Source organism: Aphis gossypii, chromosome 3, assembly GCF_020184175.1.
Source record: "Aphis gossypii isolate Hap1 chromosome 3, ASM2018417v2, whole genome shotgun sequence".
NCBI classification, from domain to species: domain Eukaryota; kingdom Metazoa; phylum Arthropoda; class Insecta; order Hemiptera; family Aphididae; genus Aphis; species Aphis gossypii.
The window spans coordinates 47,354,901-47,378,606 of NC_065532.1; the positions used below are offsets into that span (position 1 = coordinate 47,354,901).

Consider the following 23,706-nt stretch of genomic DNA (forward strand, 5'->3'; position numbering starts at 1 on the left):
TTATATTTGTTGTACAGGTGGTTGTTTGTTTTAAGACGCTATATTTTTTTTCCATTCGTTCGTAATCCATATCTATATGTACTGTTGTCGATTACGACGAGTATATTATATTACAGTGTTAACATATATAAATATATATTGACCGTTATTTATATATAGTTATATGTATAATGCAGTATGTACGGTGTTACGCAATATATATTACGCTTGTTCACGAGGGAGTATAGATTGGGCGGGGGGGACTTGTCCAGGGGGGCTTTCTCGGCTTATATATTAATTTAACCTAATAAATGCATGCACATTAAATGCATTATTGTATAAAATTATACGAATTCTACTAGAAAATACAATTTCGTCATAATACATACGCAGGTATTATAGATGTGTGTCTTAAATTTTATAACTTATCGATATTGTAGTATAGAGAAAATCGAGAAATGTTCAAGTAACTTAACACTTTTAAACTTTTTCATATTCTCTCATCATTGGTTGTGTATATTTTATTCTATAAAGATGCACATCATATTATATGTTCAGTGATTATATTAATTTGTAGTAATTATATACGCCTACTACAGACACCAGAAAGTTAGACATGACGGTTCGTCGTATAACCATGATATATCGCGGAGGACGAACGGTTTTCAGTATTGTATAATGTATAATATATTATATATAATATTTATTATTACGAGATTACATAAACAAGTATATTATTATTATAAAATTGTCATATCGTGCCATCGTGCCTGCTGTTGCGCCAGTGTATGTAATGACTAATGAACGATTCGCCCGCGACGTTTCGCTGACTTATAAGATGCACAGTAGTCGAAATATAATATACATTATAGTATAACATATAGATAGGTTAGGCATATCATGTAATATATATATTATTATACGTACCTACTCGTATGTTATCGGTTGTATAGGTTATATATTGAGGGTGGGTAGGCTTTCGGAACGGGTTTGGCACCGGAAATTCGCTTGGGTCGACCGTCTTCAATCATCGGATGTCTGAATTTCAGTGCAACGGCAAATGGCTATATAATAGGACGAGTAGGCGAGTGAGACACGACGCGGAGATGCACGTGGGTGGTTCTGGTGGCGGCGGCTGCCGGTCGCCCACTGCAGCGCCAGCCTTATACCTGCAAATTTGCGGCGCGCGCTCGACAATGAAACGCGTTATTATAATATTTATATACTATTATTATTATTATTATTATAACTTAATTACCATAATTTTCATTATAATTTTTATATTGAATACACTTTACGTGTGTTTATGCGGCGGATTGCTCTCGTTCGTCGTCGTCGTCGTCGTTGTTATTTGTGCACGTCACAGCGGTGACCTTCGTCCTACGAATTGCGAAACTTAAAAAATAAGCCCCTACTACACTAGCATGTGATACTATATGAAAAATAATTACGTGCCTACGGTGTGCGCTGTACATTGTACATAATATAATAGTATTATAATTTTATAACCGGCGACAGATCTTTATTGATTTCTTTTTCTTTTCATATCACAGATCGCGGCCGCGGTGAGCTGTTTTGGAAAATTCAGCTTGACCAAGACCTGGTGGACACCATTTCGTCAATTTACCCCGAGTGGTTCCGCCAACAACAGCAACAGCAGCAGCAGCAGCAGCAGCAGCAGCAACAGCAGCAGCAACAGCAGCTGCAGCAACAGCAGCATACTATCAACTCGTTGACCATGCAGAATAATATTTCACAATCGTCTCCGCCCTCAGCCGAGGTGGACGAATCACCGTTGCAAAAGTCTATGGACAAAAACAAAGAGTGTGAGTAACAACAAGACTTATGTTTATTAATATTTATATATTATATAAGTTTAACTTTCCCAGCTGAATCCTATAAGTCCTGTAAATTATTTTTATAATATATACGGCTTGACAGTCAAAGAAAACGAACAAAATAATATAATTATGCACTTGGATTATAATAATAATAATAATAATAATTAATTTATATTTCATCATAAATACTTACTTATTGGTGGTGAAGGGGTGAGCGGGGTTGAAATGTATTGGCATGCATATGTAGCATGACTCGTGGTCCAGTACCTTTCTTCAGGGAATAATATGGTGTGTGCTAATGAAAATTCCGTTTTTTTCTAATTATCGATGTTGTTTCCGATTTAGTGATGCATAACACCCCAAAATATACGTTTACCAGTTTCAATTTTGTGATTTTAGATAAATAATAGAGTGAATTATCATATAATTAAGTTTAACGATAAGAATATAACTGTGTCCTCTCTTTGACATTTTAATTTTTAAGTGAGTTATGAGAATTTTTAAATACTTATTTTACATGCCCATTATTTGCTAAAAAATTAAAATGTGTTAAAATTATATCTACGATAAGCACTGCAGTTAATGTGATTATCTTTAAATACGATTATTGGTAAATATTTACTATCATAATTAAGCTATCGACACACAATTGGAATCGCTTTATATAAATAGCCCACGATTTAAAATTTTTACCTGTGGTTAACCACAAATACGTACTTGAGTAGTGGGCGGGGTTACCATATTATATTGACATGCATGCGTGACTCGTGGTCCAGTCCCCCCTCTCACCTAGGATATCGCGTGGGACGATGGAAATTCCGTTTATCTCCTACAAATTACCGGATATAACACCTATTGCAGGCTATCTAGTGTAATATAGGATAATAATACCACTCCCGTGCATAAATATAAAGTCGTATGGCTTGTGCACATTACTTTTGTTTTTAGTATCCACTACAGCTTTCGTTGTAACTGTGATTACACTATACCGTGGTGTTGTTGAATTATTGTACGTTTATAATGTTACACACATATTATATAAATGTAATTTTTAATCAATACAATGATGAGGGAACATTAAGCCAATGATCATATATTTGTATGTATATGGTGCACAAATGTTTTTTTGTTTATACAAAATCGCATTAGACTTGTATTGTTTGGGTTACGATTATATTAGTACTATAAAACATTATTTGTGTATATAATAAATATATGGCTCATCACAAAAGTCTTGTATAAGTAAACACAATAAATATTTCCGCGGGAAATCAATAATTTATAGAATAAGACTTTTTTGTCGGTGTTATTCGCTTTAGTCTATATAGATTATGTTAGCCGTTAGGTATAAAAATAATTGCTACTATATCTTATGAAACTTTGAATCATACAAATTTCTATTTAATCTGTGTTCCAACTGTTCCAAGTATCTTCTAATATCCTTACAACTTATTATTATTTCGTGGAAATAATTTGAATTTTGGGACTTGATGGACGACCGAGTAGCCTACTTATCGTTAATATTTACATTTACTTGTACATTTCCCGAAATTACGATTTCTAAGAATTTAATGTTTTTGCACGATAGTCCAGGTATTTCAATTATTAGTATTTGCGTATAACATATAGATAGTAGATACATTATAAATATTTCGCTATAATGATAGTGAATATTAAAATATCTAACGATCATCAAGTGTATAATTTTTCATTAAAAATTTTTCAAGAGTGTAGCGAAGTTAACTTGTGCAAATACTTTTACACATGATCGTAGATATCATACATAATATACTGTTTAGTCGCATTCACAACATATTCTTTTAAAATAAAAATTAAATGCGTTGCATAATGTATTATTGGCGGATGCGACGCATATACTGCTTAAAAAGTCAAAAAATCTGATTTCATCATTCCGATCCCGAGAATAGCGCTTGTTTACGGCAGACGCGTGTTATAAACATATTGATAAAATTATTATCGTCGTGACCTATTATCGCGAGTTGTTTTTCTTTTCTGTTGATTTGAGTCTGTTGAAAAATAAATAAATAATATTAATTTTATACACATTAATACATTATAATATATAGAATAAAAAAACACTCAAAAAAATGTTGTCGTTAGGATACCGTTTTGACAGATTCTTGTTGCTGGATCGTTTATTACGAAAAATTTCGAGACGGCGTCTCTTTACACACACACACACACGCGCGCGCGTATATATATACCTATAAATATACATTACTCGCGTAGGCCTAGAACCCGCTGTATAGGAGGCGCGTGTTTAAAGTTTAAATAATTATGTTGTTTATAAAACATTCGTTTTATTAGCCGACGCGTGACAAATCGCATTGTTTATGTCACGATCTGTCGCCCGAATTCCGCCGCCGCCGAAAATCGAACCGAAAAAATAACTTAATAATAGTCGTAAGTGAATAAAAAAAAACGGAGTCTTGGCCGGCCGTTCATCCCGTCACGGCGGCGTCAGCGGCAGCGGTGCAGCAGCCGTATTCGAAAAATACGACGAGATAGGGTTGGGTCGCTGCTGCGGCGACGGCCTATTTACCGAACGATTAATGACTTTGCAGCCGCAACGGCGATGGCAACAATGTAGTATAATTATTATACAAGTGATATGGCGATAAATCGTCGTTGATATTATTGCGTTCGCTAGCATTTGTTTTTTTTTTTTTTTTTAAATTATTATAACGGAAGCTAATTGTTCCGAGAAAAACTTCCCGAGACAGCGGCGGCGTGCCAGATCGCGCGAGAGGAACGTCCGCCTCGGCCTCCAGAGAGGAGACGACGGCGATGGGGTGACACTGCCGCCGTCGTCGTCGTCGTCGCCGCTGCTCGAGTCGATGACCCAAATAAACACACGCGATTATTGTCGCGTGCGACGATGTTACTTATACGCCTCCGCTGGATAAAAACGAAAGAAAATAAATAATAAACGCGTATTTATTTTTATTATTAAACCTTTTCGACGAAAATCGTGTAAATACGAAAATATAATATACGGAGACGTGTTGTTGTTATTATATTACCGTCGTCAGCGAGCGTCTACGTGACCGCGGATCGAGCCTGCCGCGCATACATTATTATTATACCCACCTATTATTATCGTATAAATATATACATCTGTGTGTTTATAACCAGTCGCTGAAGTGCCTACAGATGTACATCATATATTATAATTTTAAATGATAAAGCGATGATATGTGCGACGTGATCGTCCAAAAAAAAAAAAAAAAACGCGATTCTTGTGTCATTCAATGGCAACTGTATACATTCACTGTATACGGTGATTCATCATCGATCGTTATTCTATCGCGGTTGTTTCATCGTTTATTCAAATCCTGATTTTTGAACTTTTAAGTTTACTCAAAGACTCCGTATTTTCAAACACTTAGATTTCCTTATATCTATATATGATGTAGAGCACTGCAGTTGTCTACATCGAAATTACAGAATTTTTTTCAAATGATAACCCTTTTTTCTGCAGTAATTTGTTAAGCAGAGAATTTTTATTTTAAATATCTAGTATTTAAAAGTCTTTTTTATAAATCTGGATTTTAACTCAAAGTTTGTTAAATAAACATAATACTCTGTCAATGAAAGTGGGGGGGATTCTGCAGTTCAAGAAAGGGGCTTATATTAGTTGCTGTATCGCGTTACTACTCATACATGTATACTACAAGTATGAACTCAAAATGTTGTTCCAGTACCTCAAAAACTCCCAGTGTTGTTAATTTGTTTTGTTCATGTTATTATTTTAATTCAAATTTTATCATAAAATTAACAACAGACATTTCGCGGTCAACTAGCTTTCAGTTATCAATTATACTTCCAAGAAAGGGTCGGTTACGTGAGACCATGAATTCATCCTGACCTATAGGAAACGAATACATAGTCTAGTTATTGGTGATCTAATAGATATAATGGCGTTAAAACATATTATACAATAGCCTTTAGGTACATACTCGAACATGTCGAATTTTGTGGTTATATAATAATGTAATATTAATGCGATCGTTTACCGTTGAGGTCGTGATCATGTTATATATTATTACGTTAAAAGCGCCGTAAATGATGACAATTTAATTACGATTACTATTGAAGGCAATCAGCGTGGGGTCCATTCACTGAATTTTGCATCCTTGACAATATGTGTGTTTATGTATACATTATGCATAAACGATGAGTGGATTAATGTATAAAACGTGCCGTTTGATTTGCCTAACCATTATTATTATAGGATCGTAACGAAACTTTTATACCTATACACATAATAATATTACATATTATGATATATACGTATATACGTTTTTGTTGACGCGCATATAAACTCACCGTCGCCGCAGGATACTTAGCGGTTGAAAATCCTCATCTATCCTAATTTCTCGTCATCGATATAATAAATCTTCGTATAGGACTATAGTTCAACAGTCGACTATTATTAATTATTACTTATCATCCAAACTGAATTATAATATTATCAACGTATTATGTATTGTATGCGTATACGATGTAAATAGTGATAAACGATAAACGATAATATACTATAGTATATATATATATTTAATTCAATATATATTCGTAATCTTTGCCCGAGCAGACTCCCGCAGACGAATTATGACCTAAAATGTTTTTATAGGGTAGAATATAAAATACGGTTTTGATTTCAATAAATTGGAACAGATCGTCAAAGCGATAAGGCTTCATTAAAAAAATAAAAATTGAACCTTCAGCTAAAACCTATGTATATATATATTACTATACTACCTCGAATTAATGAATAGGATAGATTTTATTTTTACGTATGCCGTACGTATTATGAATATTATATGTATACTGTACTGTTGATTCACATAACACCCAACACGGGTTAAACAAAAAAAAATAATTTGCAGAAGTTAGACTTGTTATGTTTGTGTTGTGATTCGAAATTCAAAAAGAACGACAGAAAACTATTATGTAAACGTTTTATTTTTTCCTATACACATCTCCGTCGTATAACTCATTTGGGTGCTTTCTGGATAAATTCTATAGTATTAACCCTTTTTTTCACATGAACCGAATGTTTGTTCTTGGGTTTTCTCCACCGGACTGGCTAGGTCATATCCAGCTTGGAAATTAATTTTGGCATCGTCCCGTGATTTAACGTTTGTATGTCAGTGGAATAATGTTCTTTTCCACATTTCTCCGCCATGAACACATTTTTCTTTTTACTATTACTGCATTATGCTTTGCTATATCTGTGTTCACGACGCCTACCTTACTCGACAACCATCATCATTATATTATATTATTTGATACGCGTCTACGAATAAAAAGGACGTTAAAATACGTGGGTGCGTTTATTTCTACTTAAATTTAATCATTTTCCATTTAATATAGAGTCCCGGTGCATGTCGAAAACATTGGGATTTATGAAAACATATCGCACAGCGTTTTTGCGTTAATTTACAATTATACATTAATTAGACAATACTCATGTACTTCTATATATATTTATAATATGCTAATTATTGCGAAACATGTTTAATTTATATTGCTTTTAATTCTTACAACAAAATGTAGTTAGTTAACTGCATGTCCGCATCATATTATATTGCGGTGAGTCTTTCTAAAGTCTTAGTTTAAGATCGTTTTTTCAGCCGTCGTAATCAGTTGTCGATCTTTTTGCGTGCCAAAACCGTCTGACAGTTAACGTATGACCAATATATTTCGTTTGAAGTCTACGAGACAAACTATTGGAAACCAAAACGATATTCCGGGAAATACGTTAGGAAAAAAAATATGTATGGGTATTTTGGGCACGAGTACGTGTTATATTGGTTTCTAATATTTTTTTCTAATGCTGCAGCAGTTGAACCATGTGATGAAAAGCTATCGTTCTTTTAATAAATACGTTAAAAATGAGTTCCCGCGTGTATTGGTTACAATACGATTATTACTTACATGAATGGCGTATCTAAATAAAATGTCACCCTATGATATCCGGTACCCAACAGTTTCAAAATTGCATCCTCAGTAGAATATAATATGAATATTCGAACCTTTTAAAAAATATGTTTCTAATGAGGTTGAATTAGAAGAGATTAAACAAGTTGGGTTCGAAAATACCAGACGTTAGAGCTTAATATAGGTTTTCTGTAAACGGGTATTATTATTTTATTAATATAGCAAAAATTAGAAAAAAAATATGCCATTTAATTAGAAATAATTTTAAGCTAGAGTTAGTCCCTTCTCTTGAGATTGAAAAGTCTAAGTGCCATATAATTTATGGTATTATGATACGAAAAAATCGCATGTTGGTCTAGTTTTATTATGATGATCGGCGACGATTCCTAAATGTGACGACAACGTAGTGATATACGAATGGGGCTGCGGCCGAAGCGGGTGCGCATATTATTTTATAATATAATATACTCGCGTGCCCGTTGGCTTTGATGGCGGCCGTTTCGCGCGACACACTCGATGAAAGTGCTTTCTCGCATCCACTGCCAACTGTGTTCTGGCGTGATAAAAGATTCTTTAATTATCTTTATACATCTTTTAATGACCAACCCGCCGCCGCTCCTGCAGCGACATCGCACGGCTCTCCTATATACATATTATTATAATATACGTATATACGCGAGTGTAATATCATTTTATTTTTCTCGCCCGCCTCCAAGACTGCCAATCATGATCACGGGACGTTTGTTGGCGGTAATTATCAAAATTAAAATAATGAAAACGGTATAATAATAATGCTATATAGAAATAATGCGTGTACTGCAGCCGCGTGGCCGTGAGCGAACCAAACCGAAGTCGAAATAGTAATGGACGTGCCCTTACTGTAAGAAAACGAGAAAACGAAAAACTAACCCAATTTTTGCCATTCGTATGTTTTATTTATTATAATGACGGGTGTATAACAATATTTACATGTTTGTATAATATAATGTTATGTACCTATAGTAAGTAAATAGCCTCTTTCTGTCCTTTTATACGTATTATAATCTCGTATATTTTAACGTTCCGCGATTTTCGTCTGCTCGGCAGCCTCAGCTGATCCTGGAAAGTTGCCTGTTTGAAACGTTAAAAAACATCATACGCTGTATGTATTATATATATATATTTATACACATAACATCATGCACAGCATATACCACCCGTACACGTGAGTCTGGTGTCTGTAACGTCCGACGAATTTCTTTGGATCGTAACAACAACAATAATAATAACACGGTTTCCGAAAACAAGAGGTGTTAACGCGATTTCTCAAACAGTCCATTTGACATTGCCGACGCAAAGCTGCGTCCGTCCGTCTGTGCGCGCCCGCTGCAGCTGGCACCGATTCGGCGGCTGTATATCCGCGTACGCTCGTGGTACGATAGGTATATGTGTATTATATAATACTTGAGAATCCCTCACTATTTAAGTTTAAAAATAAAGCAAGTCATATATTTTCTCGTTTTTGGTAATATTTTAGATCCCAATACGAAAAGCACATGGACTTTTTGAATTCACAATGTGACTGTGAGATTTTTCTATTACTATATTTGAAATATACATGTAGTTCACATACCACTTGGTAATATGTCATTTCAAAAATATTATTTGAGTGATCAATGTAACTACCGTCAACAATTTTTGGAAAAACTACGAAATTTTAACAAAATTTATTTTTTCATATGCCATATATATTATATTATAATTTATCATTGACCGTATTATAAGTTGGTACTATTTATTTATTACTCTATAAACGGCGAAAACTCCATTAACAAATTATAATTAACAATAGTAAATTTAATGCATATCACGTAATAATATAAAAAATATAACTTTCTTATTAACTAATAATGATAATAATGAAAATAATAATAAATCACAAATAATTAAGTAGTATAATAATATAGGATAATCTTAAAATAATAAATAATTTAAATGTATAGTGTATTATAGCTTTATTAGCTATTACAGACCGGTTTATAAATTCAAAACGTGATGTTAATATTGTTAAGCCATTAATAAAATAAAATATTTTGATCAGTATAATTTTCGATTTTTAATTTAAGTTTTAGCTATAGAAGAAGTGTAAAAAAAAATGTTTAGCTCTAAAATTGTTTATAAAATATGTGACTTTTTATTTCTTGTGATGTATTTATACTACTATATTATAATAATATATATTAACTTGCGCCGAGGCGTGTACATACTTTATAGTCAAGTTCTTATAACGTCCGATATATATATATACTGATGATACATTTATTAAACACTCATTATTTAAAAATAAATTAACATTTATGAAAATATTTTTTTACATAATTTCCAGTCCAAATAAAACAACATTGAAATATATATATATATATATAGTTTATAATTTTTATTTTTTTGGAATATTTCGTTACATTTAAATCGAAATTTTTAGAAGTAGTTTATAAGTATTTAAAGCTTAAATGAGCGAAGTAGTAGATCAACATTTTCTGAAGAACTTTCTTGACTCTGGTAACTCTGGAAATTATTCATACAATTTATTTAAAAAAAAACGTTAATAGATATTGAAATAATGAAGGTTATTGGATAAAAAACCACTGAGTATAAAAAAAAAATTGATTTTCGCGAACCAAATTAAAATTCACACGTGAGCCTAACCTAACCCTATAGAAAATTATATGGGTTGAAAAATGAAGTAAAGAACACTCCCCGAGGCTTAAGAAGTATGTGCAAAATGCCGTGCCTATTCGGTAATGTATTTTCTAACTCTATATGGATCTCTTATATACATACGTACATTCGTTAGGTATTATATTATATAAGATATTTTTTTTCTTTAAATCTATTCCGTCTGCCGAATATTCGTCGTTCGTTTATCAGCCCGTGTGAGAGACGGCGCGATGTTGTCATCATCGTTGCCGCTACCACAGTGACCGGCGGTAGCGTGCGTAATGACGACCGCAAAATATAAAATTGTGTCCCGTTGATTCGCCACGGACGACACGTGCGATATTAATAAACCAAATATATATGATACACGGTCGTAATATATAACGTATATTATATACAAATAATATAATATGGGGCCGTGGGCGGTTTACGTTGCGTAATTATACTGCAGCCAGTACACGCGCACGTCAGTAATAATAATAAAATAATATATATTATATGCATTATGTGCTCGCAGTGGACTAATAACCGACGATTATTACACACATGTCAACTCCGGACCCGCGGGTGGGTGGATTTCCGACGAGAGGAGTGGGTGGAAGGGGATGGTTTTGTGATTTTCTCGGTCCACTGCTGTGCAGTAAAAAAAAAAAAAGCGATATTATTTGTAACAATAATACGATATGCAATTTATCGATGCAAAGCATATGCATTATTATTATTATTATTGTAAAAGGACTGTAGCTGCGAAAGATTTATAATATCAATCGTATAATTTTATATGCGATCACTAAACTACTGTAATATTATGCGATGCAATGACGACTAAACGTGCATATTGCAATACGTGTTTAGGTTATAATAATAATAATAATACCGACTTTTCGGCGGCTGCGGTGGCGCCGTCATTATGCTATCGAACGAAATAATAATATTTCAATAATAACAAGTGGCCGTCGCCGTTCTACGAAATAAAAAACCATTATAGTAATAATATTATATGATTATGTCACGTGCCCAGCGGCGTCGTCTGCGTTGTCGCGACATATGGTCTGTCCGCGGGCTGCGAAATCTGCGTGTACTTTCTTCCTCCTCTACCTGCACTCAAACCTCTCGTCACTATACACCTTCCCTGTTTTCCATAAAGACGTGTACAACGCGCTTGATGACATTCGACTGGACGTACTCACCCCACCCTGAAAAGGAAGGTGGAGGAGAAGGACATTTTCATTGGTGTCCGAGTAGGTGGAAGGAGCGATGCCGTATTTACACGGACGGGGTTATTAATTGGCTTCGCCCAACGGGTTTCGCGGTGTTGTTAGACCTCATATCGTTGCGCGTATATGACTTAAATGATTTCCTTCTTTCGGCTTGGTCATCGCAGCCTCGACGAAACACAAAACGTCTAATAATCGTCCATAATGACGTCTGACGACGATCATGTTGTTCTGTTATTGTGTCTTAATGATATACATATGGGTTAGTATATCTACATTTACATAATATTATGTACACATATTTGCGTTCGATGTGAATGAGACTACAGAATTTCACTAGTTTCAACTTGTGTTGCCCAAAAATGATTTTTCTCTTTTCGCCCGAATATGATAAAGTAATTTGCTCATTTTGCCCACGGCTTCAATTAAAACGTTTTGGGAAGTTTTAAAATTAGTTTAATTAAGCCATTTAGCATAATAAGTAGAGAAGAGTGAACCACGAGGCTTTTCGCTTCTATTACTCTTCAAAAATGTATTATGTTCGTCTAGAAAATAGTCATTATATTATTATGATATTAATAAACACGATTAATAAATATGATTTTATTACTGATATAAATACTTTGGTATTTGTAACGATACTATTTTATCATATTCGTGCATAAAGAGGCAAGTTATTTTTGAAAGACGAAGTATCCCTGGATTACGTGTGTCGAGGCATCTACAAAGGAGACTATGTCCAATAAGGAGCAATATTTCTAGAGTCTAAAACCGATACTGGCGCAGTCGCTCATGAAAATTGTCGAACCAAGTGCAAGATTAGTGGACGCTGGAATGATCGGAGTGATGATATTAATTTCTTATCATTGTCTCATAAATATTTTCGGATAATTATTTATTTTTTTCGTATAAAGCATTTACAGTTTTTAATGGTATTGCAGTTAAATCGCATAGACTTAACAGTTAACACTACCTTATAGTATAAAGTTAGGTAGGGTTAAATCGGTTATCATTTAAATTTGTTGTGACTGGCTGGCTATACGACGGTGAACCATCTGCGAATGAGTTAAGATTACATGACGTGTGATATGATCTCCAGGTCATATTCAGCTATTTATATATATCGTATTTCTATATAGTCTGGTGCGTTGCGTGGGAGATGTCCTCAAACATTCGATATGTCGTATATAATACGGTTATGTGTTATCGTGCGCGACGATTGACGTGATGAAAATCTATTGTTTTTGGTCCCAACTTGCCAAAGATTTATTTAATGTACTCGTTCGCGAATTAAACCGTTATGTTATACGGAGAAACTTTGTCAAATCAAATGTAGTGAATACTGAATATTATACAATTTACATAACCATATTCACTATCGTTCTGTACGAATTATTATAATATAGTCTGTAATAGTAAACATTTTATAACATATTATAATGGCATTGCGTCCAGCTGCAATGCGATTATATCGTGTACGAGAAACAAAACACCGATTACAATAAAGTTACGTCGTTGGGTTACGACCGACTCGTGTGAGATGATGCTCGTCCTTAAACTGAACGTGTGTAATATGTATTTGTATAATCCTACGATATAAAATTGATATATATATATGTATTTACACTATGTGCTGAAGTGTTTAATAAAAATAGATGGGCGTGTTGTCAACACAACCCTAAACAACCATAAACAATTCGTTGGCGGGTGAAAATGTATATACATATATAAATAACAAAAAAAATATGAGAATAGATATTAAATCCAATTCAGTAAGGTAATGTTCACGCTATAAATTTCTGAACATTATACGACGATATGCACTGACAAGATTATTAATTGTTAGAGTGTTCTCACGTAAATAATTATATTATTATATTGTTTGAAACTCGAACGAGGTCTTCTTGGATAATAAACATAGCTTTATCGTTTTTTAAAAAAAAAAAAAAAATGTTATTATCATTCGTTTTGTTATCGTAATAACAAAGTCGCGTTTGAATGCTTCATCGTCGCCTTGACAACCTATTACTGTACCATATTACACAGGCACCGTGGTGTGAATAAAATGCATTAAGTATGCACTACGTGCTATACTCTGTATTACATAATACATTAATGAACACTGTGTCGCGTGTAGTTAATAGTTATACAAAAATAATTATACCATGTGTTTGTCGATACAGTTTATTATATTGTCGCGAAATAAATCGTTTGTTGAACATTTATTTTGTAGATTTTTTATTCCTAATATTTGACATTCCTCAGTTGTACATAATATTGTATGCGGAGGAAATAAGTGAGATTATTGCTATTTTGACTATAAACTAATTTAATATTAATATTAGCTACGGGTTTAATTTATACCGTGGCAAATATTTATTTTATATATTCTTCCCAGACTATTTATCGTAAGATAAAATTATAATGTTTTACTAAAATCTACGGAAAATTCGTTGAAATCGTCCCACTGTTTACCATGGGCGTACATTGTACTATAATAGTTTATTTATAAAATTAACATTGTAATTATTCAGTGGAATACAAAGAAAAAATTATCTAAAAATAATATAAGAACTAATATTTTTTTAATAATATAAACACATTTCTTAATAATTAATCCATTTGGTCTGAGTCAACGACCCGTGAACCCGAAAAGTTATCTCGCGTTCATTTGGCCCGAACATTTTTTTTTATATTTAGAAATAATGAATAATTCGATAAATATATTAGGTAGTGACAATTGAAATTATTTTTAGGTTCTGTATATTGTATGACCGCAAAGATGAAGCATTTCATCATGAAGCAAGTCTTCTCATCAATATATTTTTATTTAAGTGTGCAATGTTGAATGTTGAATGACTCGCTAATTGTCGAGTTTTCAATTTATGTTCGGCTTAATAAATAAAACGTGAAACCGCAAAAAGTGGATAAAAATATAAAAATTGCAATTAAGATGTTTGGTTTTATAATTTACATATTATACACGGTTTGCACCGTAATATGCATTAATTTTATTAATTTTAATTTTAAGCCGTGTATAATGAACCTGTAAACATGTTTATTTTTATTTTATAAATTTGTTTGTATTTATCACTTATCGTACTTTAAATAATTACATCAAATATATAAGTACTCTATTGGACTCTGGTATTCCAAACTTGATTCAATAATTTCATCTACAAAACATCCAAATTAAAGAGTTACCTCATTTAAATTTATCTTCTTATTGTGGAGATTAGAAGAATTTTAGGTTTTGGGGTTGATCCCCTCATTAATGTATAGTGACGTATACATGCACCATGTATATGTATTAAGCACTTTAAAAGAAAAAAACCAAACGATTGCTTTCGAGTATTATTACTATACGGTACTCAACCGAAGTATATATTTTATTTTACCCAATACAATAATTACAGCCAAGTCTTGGCCGCCGCGTGGCATTGAATTAATCACGCTAATGATGACACATTTAGCGATTGCGCCGCAACCGTTGGTCGACAGTTGTTGACAGGAAAACATTTTTTAATATCGCCGCGTTGTACGGGTTCATTCCCGTCCAGATGATTTTAATATCAAAACCATAATTTTTGTTGGAAAAAAATTAATAAAAAAATAAAAAATAAATACTCGTTCGTACATAATATATGTGATAATAATATGATATATGTGTAATCACGACGAATAATAATACAATATTATGATCATTGCGATTGTGCGGTGGTCATTTCACGTACGACCTATCTATGGAGAATAAAAAAAAACACCGATCGACAACTTCCCATTTATAGTTCTGTCGGTTTCGCAAGACCGCGTCGCCAAGATATTCATCTCGTATATAATAATGTATAATCGGAAACGTTTGCAGCGATCTCGACTTTACACACACACACACACACACACACACACACACACACACACACACACACACACACACACACACACACACACACACACACACACACACACACACACACACACACACACACACACACACACACACACACACACACACACACACACACACACACACACATATAAGAATACGTGTATTTGTAGTATATATTGTAATTATACTATTGCTCTATGTGTTATAATATATATATATATATATTTTATACCTAATTACGCAAGGCATGGTGTGTGTGGTGTCCCTTTTCGTCGTCGACGGCCCTTTCTAATCGTGCGGTCGACCTGACGGCGGCGGTGTTAAAACACAGGCCATCAATCACGAACCGTACATATCTCTATCTGTGTATACACATACGTATTATTATTATTGTCGTTAAGTAACTTCGTTTAGAGGCTTGTTGACAATCGTTGCGGTAGTTTTGCAGTCTCGCCGATATGATCGTCGCGGACTTGACCCCGTACGAGCTGTTGTCTCTATATAGAAATTTGAAAAATATATTCGCGTCTCGTGTCCGGCCAAATTAATTTTTTTTTCGTCGACTGTCGTACATGAATTATTGTCTGGACCAAACAACGGTACGGGTAAACAATAGCCGTCTCTCCGAAAACGAATTTCGTCTTATCCAACTGCTGCAGCGGTCTTATAGTATTGTTCATCCGGCAGAGATGACGAAATGTTTGTCGTTGGTAAAAAACATAACAGCACAATTTTCTGATTCGTCAGATATTTCTTAATTCTGCCGGCGAAAACATTATGCTTCGCGTATGGGAATATGTGAATGATATCGTTACAAATTTCTCGAAATCGGGTTCACGCATCGTTATTCCACATCAAACGTTGTTTGAAAAAACCTATACTAGACATCACCCGCAAACGGAGACGCCAAACACAAAAAATATATTCTTTATATTGAATTGAATAGGTACTTTCAATAGATTTCTTAAGTTTTTTTTTTGATTTTTCCTTTCCTTTATTTGAATGAACATTGAAAATTCGTCGAATATGATGACTGAATTGCTCCCTAAGACTTCATGAATTTGATTTGCCAAAAATATTAATTGTCAATCCCTGATGTACACTATGCATATATGCACTATGCAGATTACATGTAGAAATTTTATGTATGAATGGTAGCAAAAAAAAAGAAAAAAGTATTGTTCCTAATTGTCTGGCAAGGGTCTGCAAAAAATTTGCCTATATTTAATACACATATACATATTATGTGTGCATATTTAACCGCCGCCGCTGCCTCTCTCTTCTCCGAAATAATTCTTTCACTGCGACGGCCAAAGCCGAGATTTTACAATGTGTTGTTATCGGTTCAACGGAAAAAAATTCTATTTTTTGGCGTCCGACCGCCGCCGCCACAATGTCCACATAATGACACGTATAATTCATTCTGCCGCGCCATGGCCTGTAAAAATCTCAACGTTTTACTCTCCGCGGTGCGTGTTATGTAATTTTTTTCCCCCGTTCTTCATTTCACTCACCCGCAGATTCAAATTAATATCCCGCGACAGTCTTAACGTCTTCTTAAGCCAGCGCGCCGCCGCCAGCCGTACAGAAATAGAAAAACCCGCTTGTACGCTCGTAAAAATAACGGACGCGATGGAGATTATGATTTTTTTTTAACTACTCCATTCTCTCTCTCTCTCTCATACACACATACACGCACACTATAGTCACTATACATTACGCCCATTAATTTATGACCAAAACCATAAGCGTAATAATTGTGTACGCACGCGACACATTTATATTCTCTGGTTTATTCATCTTGGTTATAATTATTATTATGAATTCATTTTTTGTTTTTTTTTCAGCTCTCAAAGTCAAGTTGATGTTGAGGAGACCCATTAACCAATTGGTTGCCCAAGGAATTATGCCCTGTAAGTATTCAACCACGCCCGATAGATATACTTGCAACACGCAAGATATATTTTTGAGCGTTTTTCCCTTTGTTTTATGATGCACCACCGCCCTTTTTAATACAAAACGGTAGTTAACATTAGAAAATTTCACATTCTGCGTTCTGTGTGCATTTATTTTATTTTAGTCGCGTTTAAACTAAAATAAGTATCTATACTTAATCCTAGGCCTTTGATTGTTAATTGATATCTACAAATGATATTACTATGTATCAGTCGCAAGCCTTACGGTTAGATAATTTTTTTTGTCGAATGATTATTTGTTGACTCTACTACGATGGTGTGTCAGTTGCTATGATTTAGTCATTTAACTAATCGTCGCTTGGTGTATTTACAGGTTTGAAAAGCCCACCAGCCTTCCATGAACAACGTCAAAAGTTGGAGAGGGCCAAAATGGGCGATCTGTTGAAAGCCAAAATTCAACAGAGGCCTGACAAACAGCAGCTGGTTAGACAGCACATATTGGAGGACGTCGGCGACGTGGACCGATCATTAGCCGAACGTCAGCGGATGTTGGTCAAGTGTCGTTTGGCTGATTCGCTTAATACTCAATTAGCACATAGGCCAGGTCCTTTAGAATTGATCAAAAAGAATATACTCCACACAGACGAGCCCATTGAAAGGGCCGTTAAAGGTATGTGTATACATTTTTCACAAAGTTAGGCAAACTTTTTAGAAGGCGCGAAAAAGTTAAAATTTACCTGCTATTAACTTACTCTCTTTAAATCTGTAAATTATTATTTAAAGAAGAAAAACGATTACAAAATTATTAATACAAAATATTGTTTCTTTAGTATTAGTCTCAATAATTTTTAAAATTTACACTTATATACATAGACATCAATAGAATCCAGACTCCTTACTTTGTATTAAACAAAATACAGCTATTAGTACAAATACAATACTCTAAATACTCTATAGCTATCGTATTTATTGTTTGATTTCATTTCATGGGCGTGTCTTGATCGATATATATTTGTTTGTTTTTCAGAGGGTCAGATCGAGTTTAAAGCCACCAGTGAAGGACAAAAAGTCAAGCCTGAACTTCCTGATCAGTATTTGACTTTAGACGAGGACTCTCAGAGTTCGGGCGGTGCTGGAAGTTCGTGTTCACCACCTCCACCACCACCACCTCCACCCCCACCGCCACCAACGGTAGCGCTGACCCACAGGCCAGCGTATGACATGATAGAGACAGCCGCTGCAAACGCAGGTATTGTCACCTTAACGTTACTACCTTCACCTTTGGGCTCGTCCACGTCCAGTTTATCACCAATGAGTTCTGTGGCCTCACCACCGCCCCCTGCGCCTCCACCAATGCCACCGTCAACCCTACCGCTACAGGTGCATGGGCAACAGCCGGCACCGGGTAAGGACAAAAATCGAAAGAAAAGTAAAAGTAAGTCGCAGGCAAAGACCAGGACAATCAAGTTCCATGAGTACAAGGGACCACCAAGTGCGCATAAAGCACAAAATCTAAATGCCAATTCGGCCGAGACCTCTTACGAACTGCTTTTGCAGCAGCAGCAGTTGTTCTTGCAGTGGCAACTTGAGTGGCAACAAAAAGTAAGAGCTCATCGTGTATACCTTATTTCTTGCAAACATTAAAATTATTATAATGTTATTCATTAATTTTTTTATCCATAGTATCCTCAACTCATACTGCCCGCTCCACCACACAAATCGACCTCATCAATCGTTGAGCAATCTTCTACTGTATCGTCGTCATCGTCTTCATCGTCTTCGCCATCATCTGCGCCATCGTCTACGTCGTCTACAACGTCTACCCAGGTCATCAACAATCTACCGCAGATTATTGAAACCCGTTCGTTACGAAATCTCGACGATTTAAAGGGTTAGTATTAAGGAACTATATTGGTTTATATGTACGTATATACCTACGAATATAATAATTAATTACACTTTAAAGTAATTTTTGTTTTTTTAACATTTGTACTCAATCAATTTTTTTAATTTGGTTTTAGTGAGTGACTTAAAGGCTGAGCTGAAGAAACGTAATTTACCTGTATCTGGGCCGAAGCCACAGTTAATTGAAAGGCTACGATCATTTGCTGAACATAATTCGGATTTGTCGAATATGATGCTATCACCCAGCAGTCATTCGAATCCAAACAGTCCTCCTAGATCGTCGTCCACGCCACCACCGCCACCTCCACCACCTCCACCACCACCCTTACCATCACCAGGATCCCAAAATACGCCAGAAGAAGACCGCATTATACGGGAACAGCAGAGGCGCATTGAACAGTTACAAAAGCAATTACTTAACTCCCAACTACAGCTTCAACAACAACAACAGACAAGGGTACAAACATTCCAGGTATTTTAAATTATAAATGCGTTCACTCATCATACATTTACCAAAAAAGCAACTCGTTTAAGTTAATTTATAATATTACATAGTAATAGAAATCTAGTTAGGTAACAGACTTAAATGATTGCAATATAATTCCACATAATCGAATCTATTTCGAGTCAATTAAATGTAATCAACGATATCGTCGTTGACGCGTTTTCAAGTTTAATGACCTAAATATAAAATGTTTTAACCTATTTTAAGTTTTTTTTATTGATCATAATAGTTTATTATTTTATGATATAAATGCGTACTTTATATAATATATATATATATATTATTTTCTACATGCTATTTTAAATATTTATATCGAAAATAACGAGTTGTCCTTGGTCAATTGTTTTACATTATTAGTAACGAAAACACTGTAAATAACTATCCACTATTTTGGCATTAATTTATCGAAATTATTGCCAATTATATTTAATAATTAAAATTATATAACGTTTGTTTCAAAATATTGATGTGTATCATCTATTTTTTAGCCTCATCAGCCGGTTAATGCGAAAGCAAATCTGGCAGCCTTCCTTCAGCAGCAACAGTTGAACCAACAGCAAAAACAACAGAAACATATGATCTTGACGACGAACAATAATAACTTAATGAAGAATAACAACAACAATATTGAGATAAGTAAACGGAGGAGCAATACAATTGTATTGGACAAGGAACAGGCGGCATCAATTTTGAGTCAGTTAGACCACAACAGTCAAAGGTATGTGTTGAACTAAACTTTAAATTAGATTTTAATCGTCGTCTGTAATGTTTATTATACTATATTATATGTATTTTGTTAGTAGAACAACTTCTTTACCGAATTTTTTGGGTACGTTCGTTCAACCCAACTTGACTACCACCAATATCAACAACAACAACACTAACATTAACAACAACAATAAGCCAACGATCACGGTTGTTCAGACTTCCTCTGGATTTCACAAAGTGGTGGACGACGATAAAGTCGACGTTCCCATGGTAGTGGATGACGTGAAATTGCAACAACAAACCGCCGTAAACTTACCGTCGCAGCAGCAGCTAGTAGAAAGAGTTATTAAATCATCGTCGGAAAATCGACTCCAAGAAACGTTGGAAAACAACAACCAAAGTCCAAAACAAGAGGACGTAAAACCACCATCACCATCATCGTCTCCTTACATCGATATTAACAGTCTACCAATGGTGTTCGACGACACGAAACTGTTTCAAAATGTAAGTTGAGACTTTAATATTCTGAATTCTTGTAGTCAGCATCCGAAAAAATCTCTTGTTGGGTGTCCTCTCACTAATTTACTCGTCGAGTCATTATTATTTTAAGCATCACAATGTGTTTTGTTATCTACTCATAATATGTATATTGTTAAACAGCCCGGTGCCCGCGTGCTACTTGATAGTACCATTCTATTCAAATGGACCTCTTATTTTAATACCCTTTTTATTGACAAATTACTATGACAATATTGTAATATACCTGTTATTTTTTGTGTTTCAGGACCATTTAGCTGATACTTGCCGGCATAACGTGTCTAAAAGTCAAATGATGGACGATGTCCTGGAGATACTGATCAGGAACGGCGAGTTGCCCGCGTCGGCGGCGCATGATCAGACATCTGCGGGCTCCGGAGTCGATAACTCGGTGGTAAACGCGGCATCTGACTTCGATATACACATGGATGATCCATTCGCTATGGATGTAGTGTGCAACGACGACCTGATGATGGACGTGGATACCGACTGGCTTGATTCATTGGACCTTCCGCCGCCGTCAGCTGAGCCGTTGGCCGACCTGTTCAATGGTGAAGCCACTGACAACGACTTTAAACTTCCTGCCAACATGGACTTCCTGTGGGACCGAATAGACTTTGCGACGTAATTTTATGTATACAAATATTATTTTACTGTCGCTACTTATGTGTAAAGATTACTTTTATACATGTGCTATCGTTATCGCCATTCCCCTTCGTCTAATTTTTTTCTCCGTCTCTTCATCTCTTCACCACTCGTGCAATTCTCGTCCAACGCCAATAAATTAAATATGAAGAAAACTAACGTTTGTTTACTTTTATCAGAATCGCATCATCTCGAGTCAATGATCGCGATAACCTATGTATATAAAGATTTAAAAAAATAAATACAATTTTATTTAAATAATTAAAAACAATAATGAATTGACGAAAAAATATTATATGCTCATTTATTTACCAGGGTCGTGTTTACTTAAGGAATATTTATTTAGAGAAATTATTAAAATACAATTAATTTTTCTTTTCTTTTTCATTGCTCAAAATTGTATAATAATTATTATTTATTTTTTTTTAACCGAAAATATAATAATAAAAAACTAACCCATTAAATCCATTATCTGTGGTTTACATTCCTTAATTTTTATTTAAAAGATTAAAATAAAAACGTCCGGCATAATGAAATATAGTGTTTAATAAACAAACAAAAAAACTATTTTTAAATATCATATTTTATTTGTAATAAGTATCCTGTACATAGTATAAAATGTTTGTATTAAACTGTCTTTTTTTAATTATTATTAAGTATTACTAATTTCATAGTTAAATTATATTTTTATTTATTTTTAAATAAGAAGTAATAAAATGACAAAAAGAAAAGCGGTTGAAAAACGATATACATAATTATAATATCCGCTTTACCAATGAATAGGTGCTGAATAGTTATTAAAATAGTACCATAGTATTATATTGTATAGTGAGCGCATGTGAAACGGCATACGGCACACCTAGTGCCGTCATTTACCTCGATGGGCTGTGCGTCGTACCGGGCGAAAACAGAATTATTATTATTATTTTTTTTTTTTAGAAAATATTTTTCTCTCCAATGTATTATACAAATATGTTTATTAACCTTTTCTCAACGTCTTACGGCTATATTATATTATATACATTTGTGACTTTTACCATTTTCCTTTTATGCTTCCTTCATCGACATATTTTGATAAGAACGATTGTATACGTAACATTTTTAATCTGTTCTGTTATTACTTTTACTACTATTACTTATCTTTTTCTTTTTGTTTCTTTTTGTTTTCTTTTTTTTTTTTGTTCTGTATATAAAAATGGTGCTCTTTACCTATATTATGTAATAGTCCATACATAGTTATCTGTAAAACAATATTTTATGTTTGTCATCGTATTTGTGAAGTCAATCGCGCATAAAAAAATTCATGTGTTATTTCCTTTTAATCAATAGATACAATTATTTTAAACATTCCAAAAACACTAAACGAATATTATACTATATAGAACAATTTTTGTAGGACATTTTTATCGAACAAAATCAACAAATTTTCGCTAAAAAAAAATGTGCACATTATGATCATTGGTTGCTATTATAATATTAATTTATTATATTGTGTATATCATAATTTATCATATAATAATAATTCATGCCATATTGATATTAGTTCATTGTGATTAAATAATAATCAATTAGTCAATTAGTCAAAATTATTTTAGATCAAAATTTGTTAATATAAACAAACAAAAAAAAAAAAAAAAAATTAAAAAAAAAAACAAAAATCAAAAGATCATAAAAAAAAATTCCTATATAACTTTTGACTTAACATTTATGCGTAGGTATACCTAATCATAAAAGCAATAGTGTTAATTAAGTTCAAATTATTGTTATTTTATTTGATTATGTATTTTGTTTATGTACATTTTTCTGAATAATTATATGTATACATATATATTATATATATATTTGTGAGTAAATCGAAAAATGATTGTTATATATTTGGTATTGTTTTTTCCTTCTTCTTGTGTAC

At 33.8% G+C, this 23,706-nt stretch overlaps 1 protein-coding gene and 1 long non-coding RNA gene across 5 annotated transcripts in view; one reads left to right on the top strand and one right to left on the bottom strand.

Annotated features, from left to right (window-relative positions):
• The window catches only part of LOC114120895 (myocardin-related transcription factor A-like), a 61,776-nt gene extending 39,040 nt beyond the window's left edge, over positions 1-22,736 (top strand). For 2 of the 4 annotated variants that reach the window (XM_050204860.1, XM_050204857.1), the window contains exons 2-10: positions 1,533-1,805; positions 17,432-17,497; positions 17,874-18,170; positions 18,528-19,102; positions 19,184-19,391; positions 19,522-19,877; positions 20,399-20,628; positions 20,711-21,122; positions 21,403-22,736. In XM_050204860.1, coding sequence (XP_050060817.1) covers positions 1,718-1,805; positions 17,432-17,497; positions 17,874-18,170; positions 18,528-19,102; positions 19,184-19,391; positions 19,522-19,877; positions 20,399-20,628; positions 20,711-21,122; positions 21,403-21,783 — 2,613 coding nt within the window. In that variant the 5' untranslated portion in view covers positions 1,533-1,717 and the 3' untranslated portion in view covers positions 21,784-22,736. Of the gene's footprint in view, positions 1-1,400; positions 1,456-1,532; positions 1,806-17,431; positions 17,498-17,873; positions 18,171-18,527; positions 19,103-19,183; positions 19,392-19,521; positions 19,878-20,398; positions 20,629-20,710; positions 21,123-21,402 lie in introns of those variants that run through there. The other 2 variants (XM_050204859.1, XM_050204858.1) reach the window with 2 other exon arrangements.
• On the bottom strand, positions 668-1,005 carry LOC126551470 (uncharacterized). The gene is made up of 2 exons (XR_007605367.1): positions 907-1,005; positions 668-809 (listed from the first exon to the last, which is right to left on the bottom strand). It is a non-coding gene; the product is annotated as an uncharacterized LOC126551470 (long non-coding RNA).
• Positions 22,737-23,706: the final 970 nt, after the last annotated feature.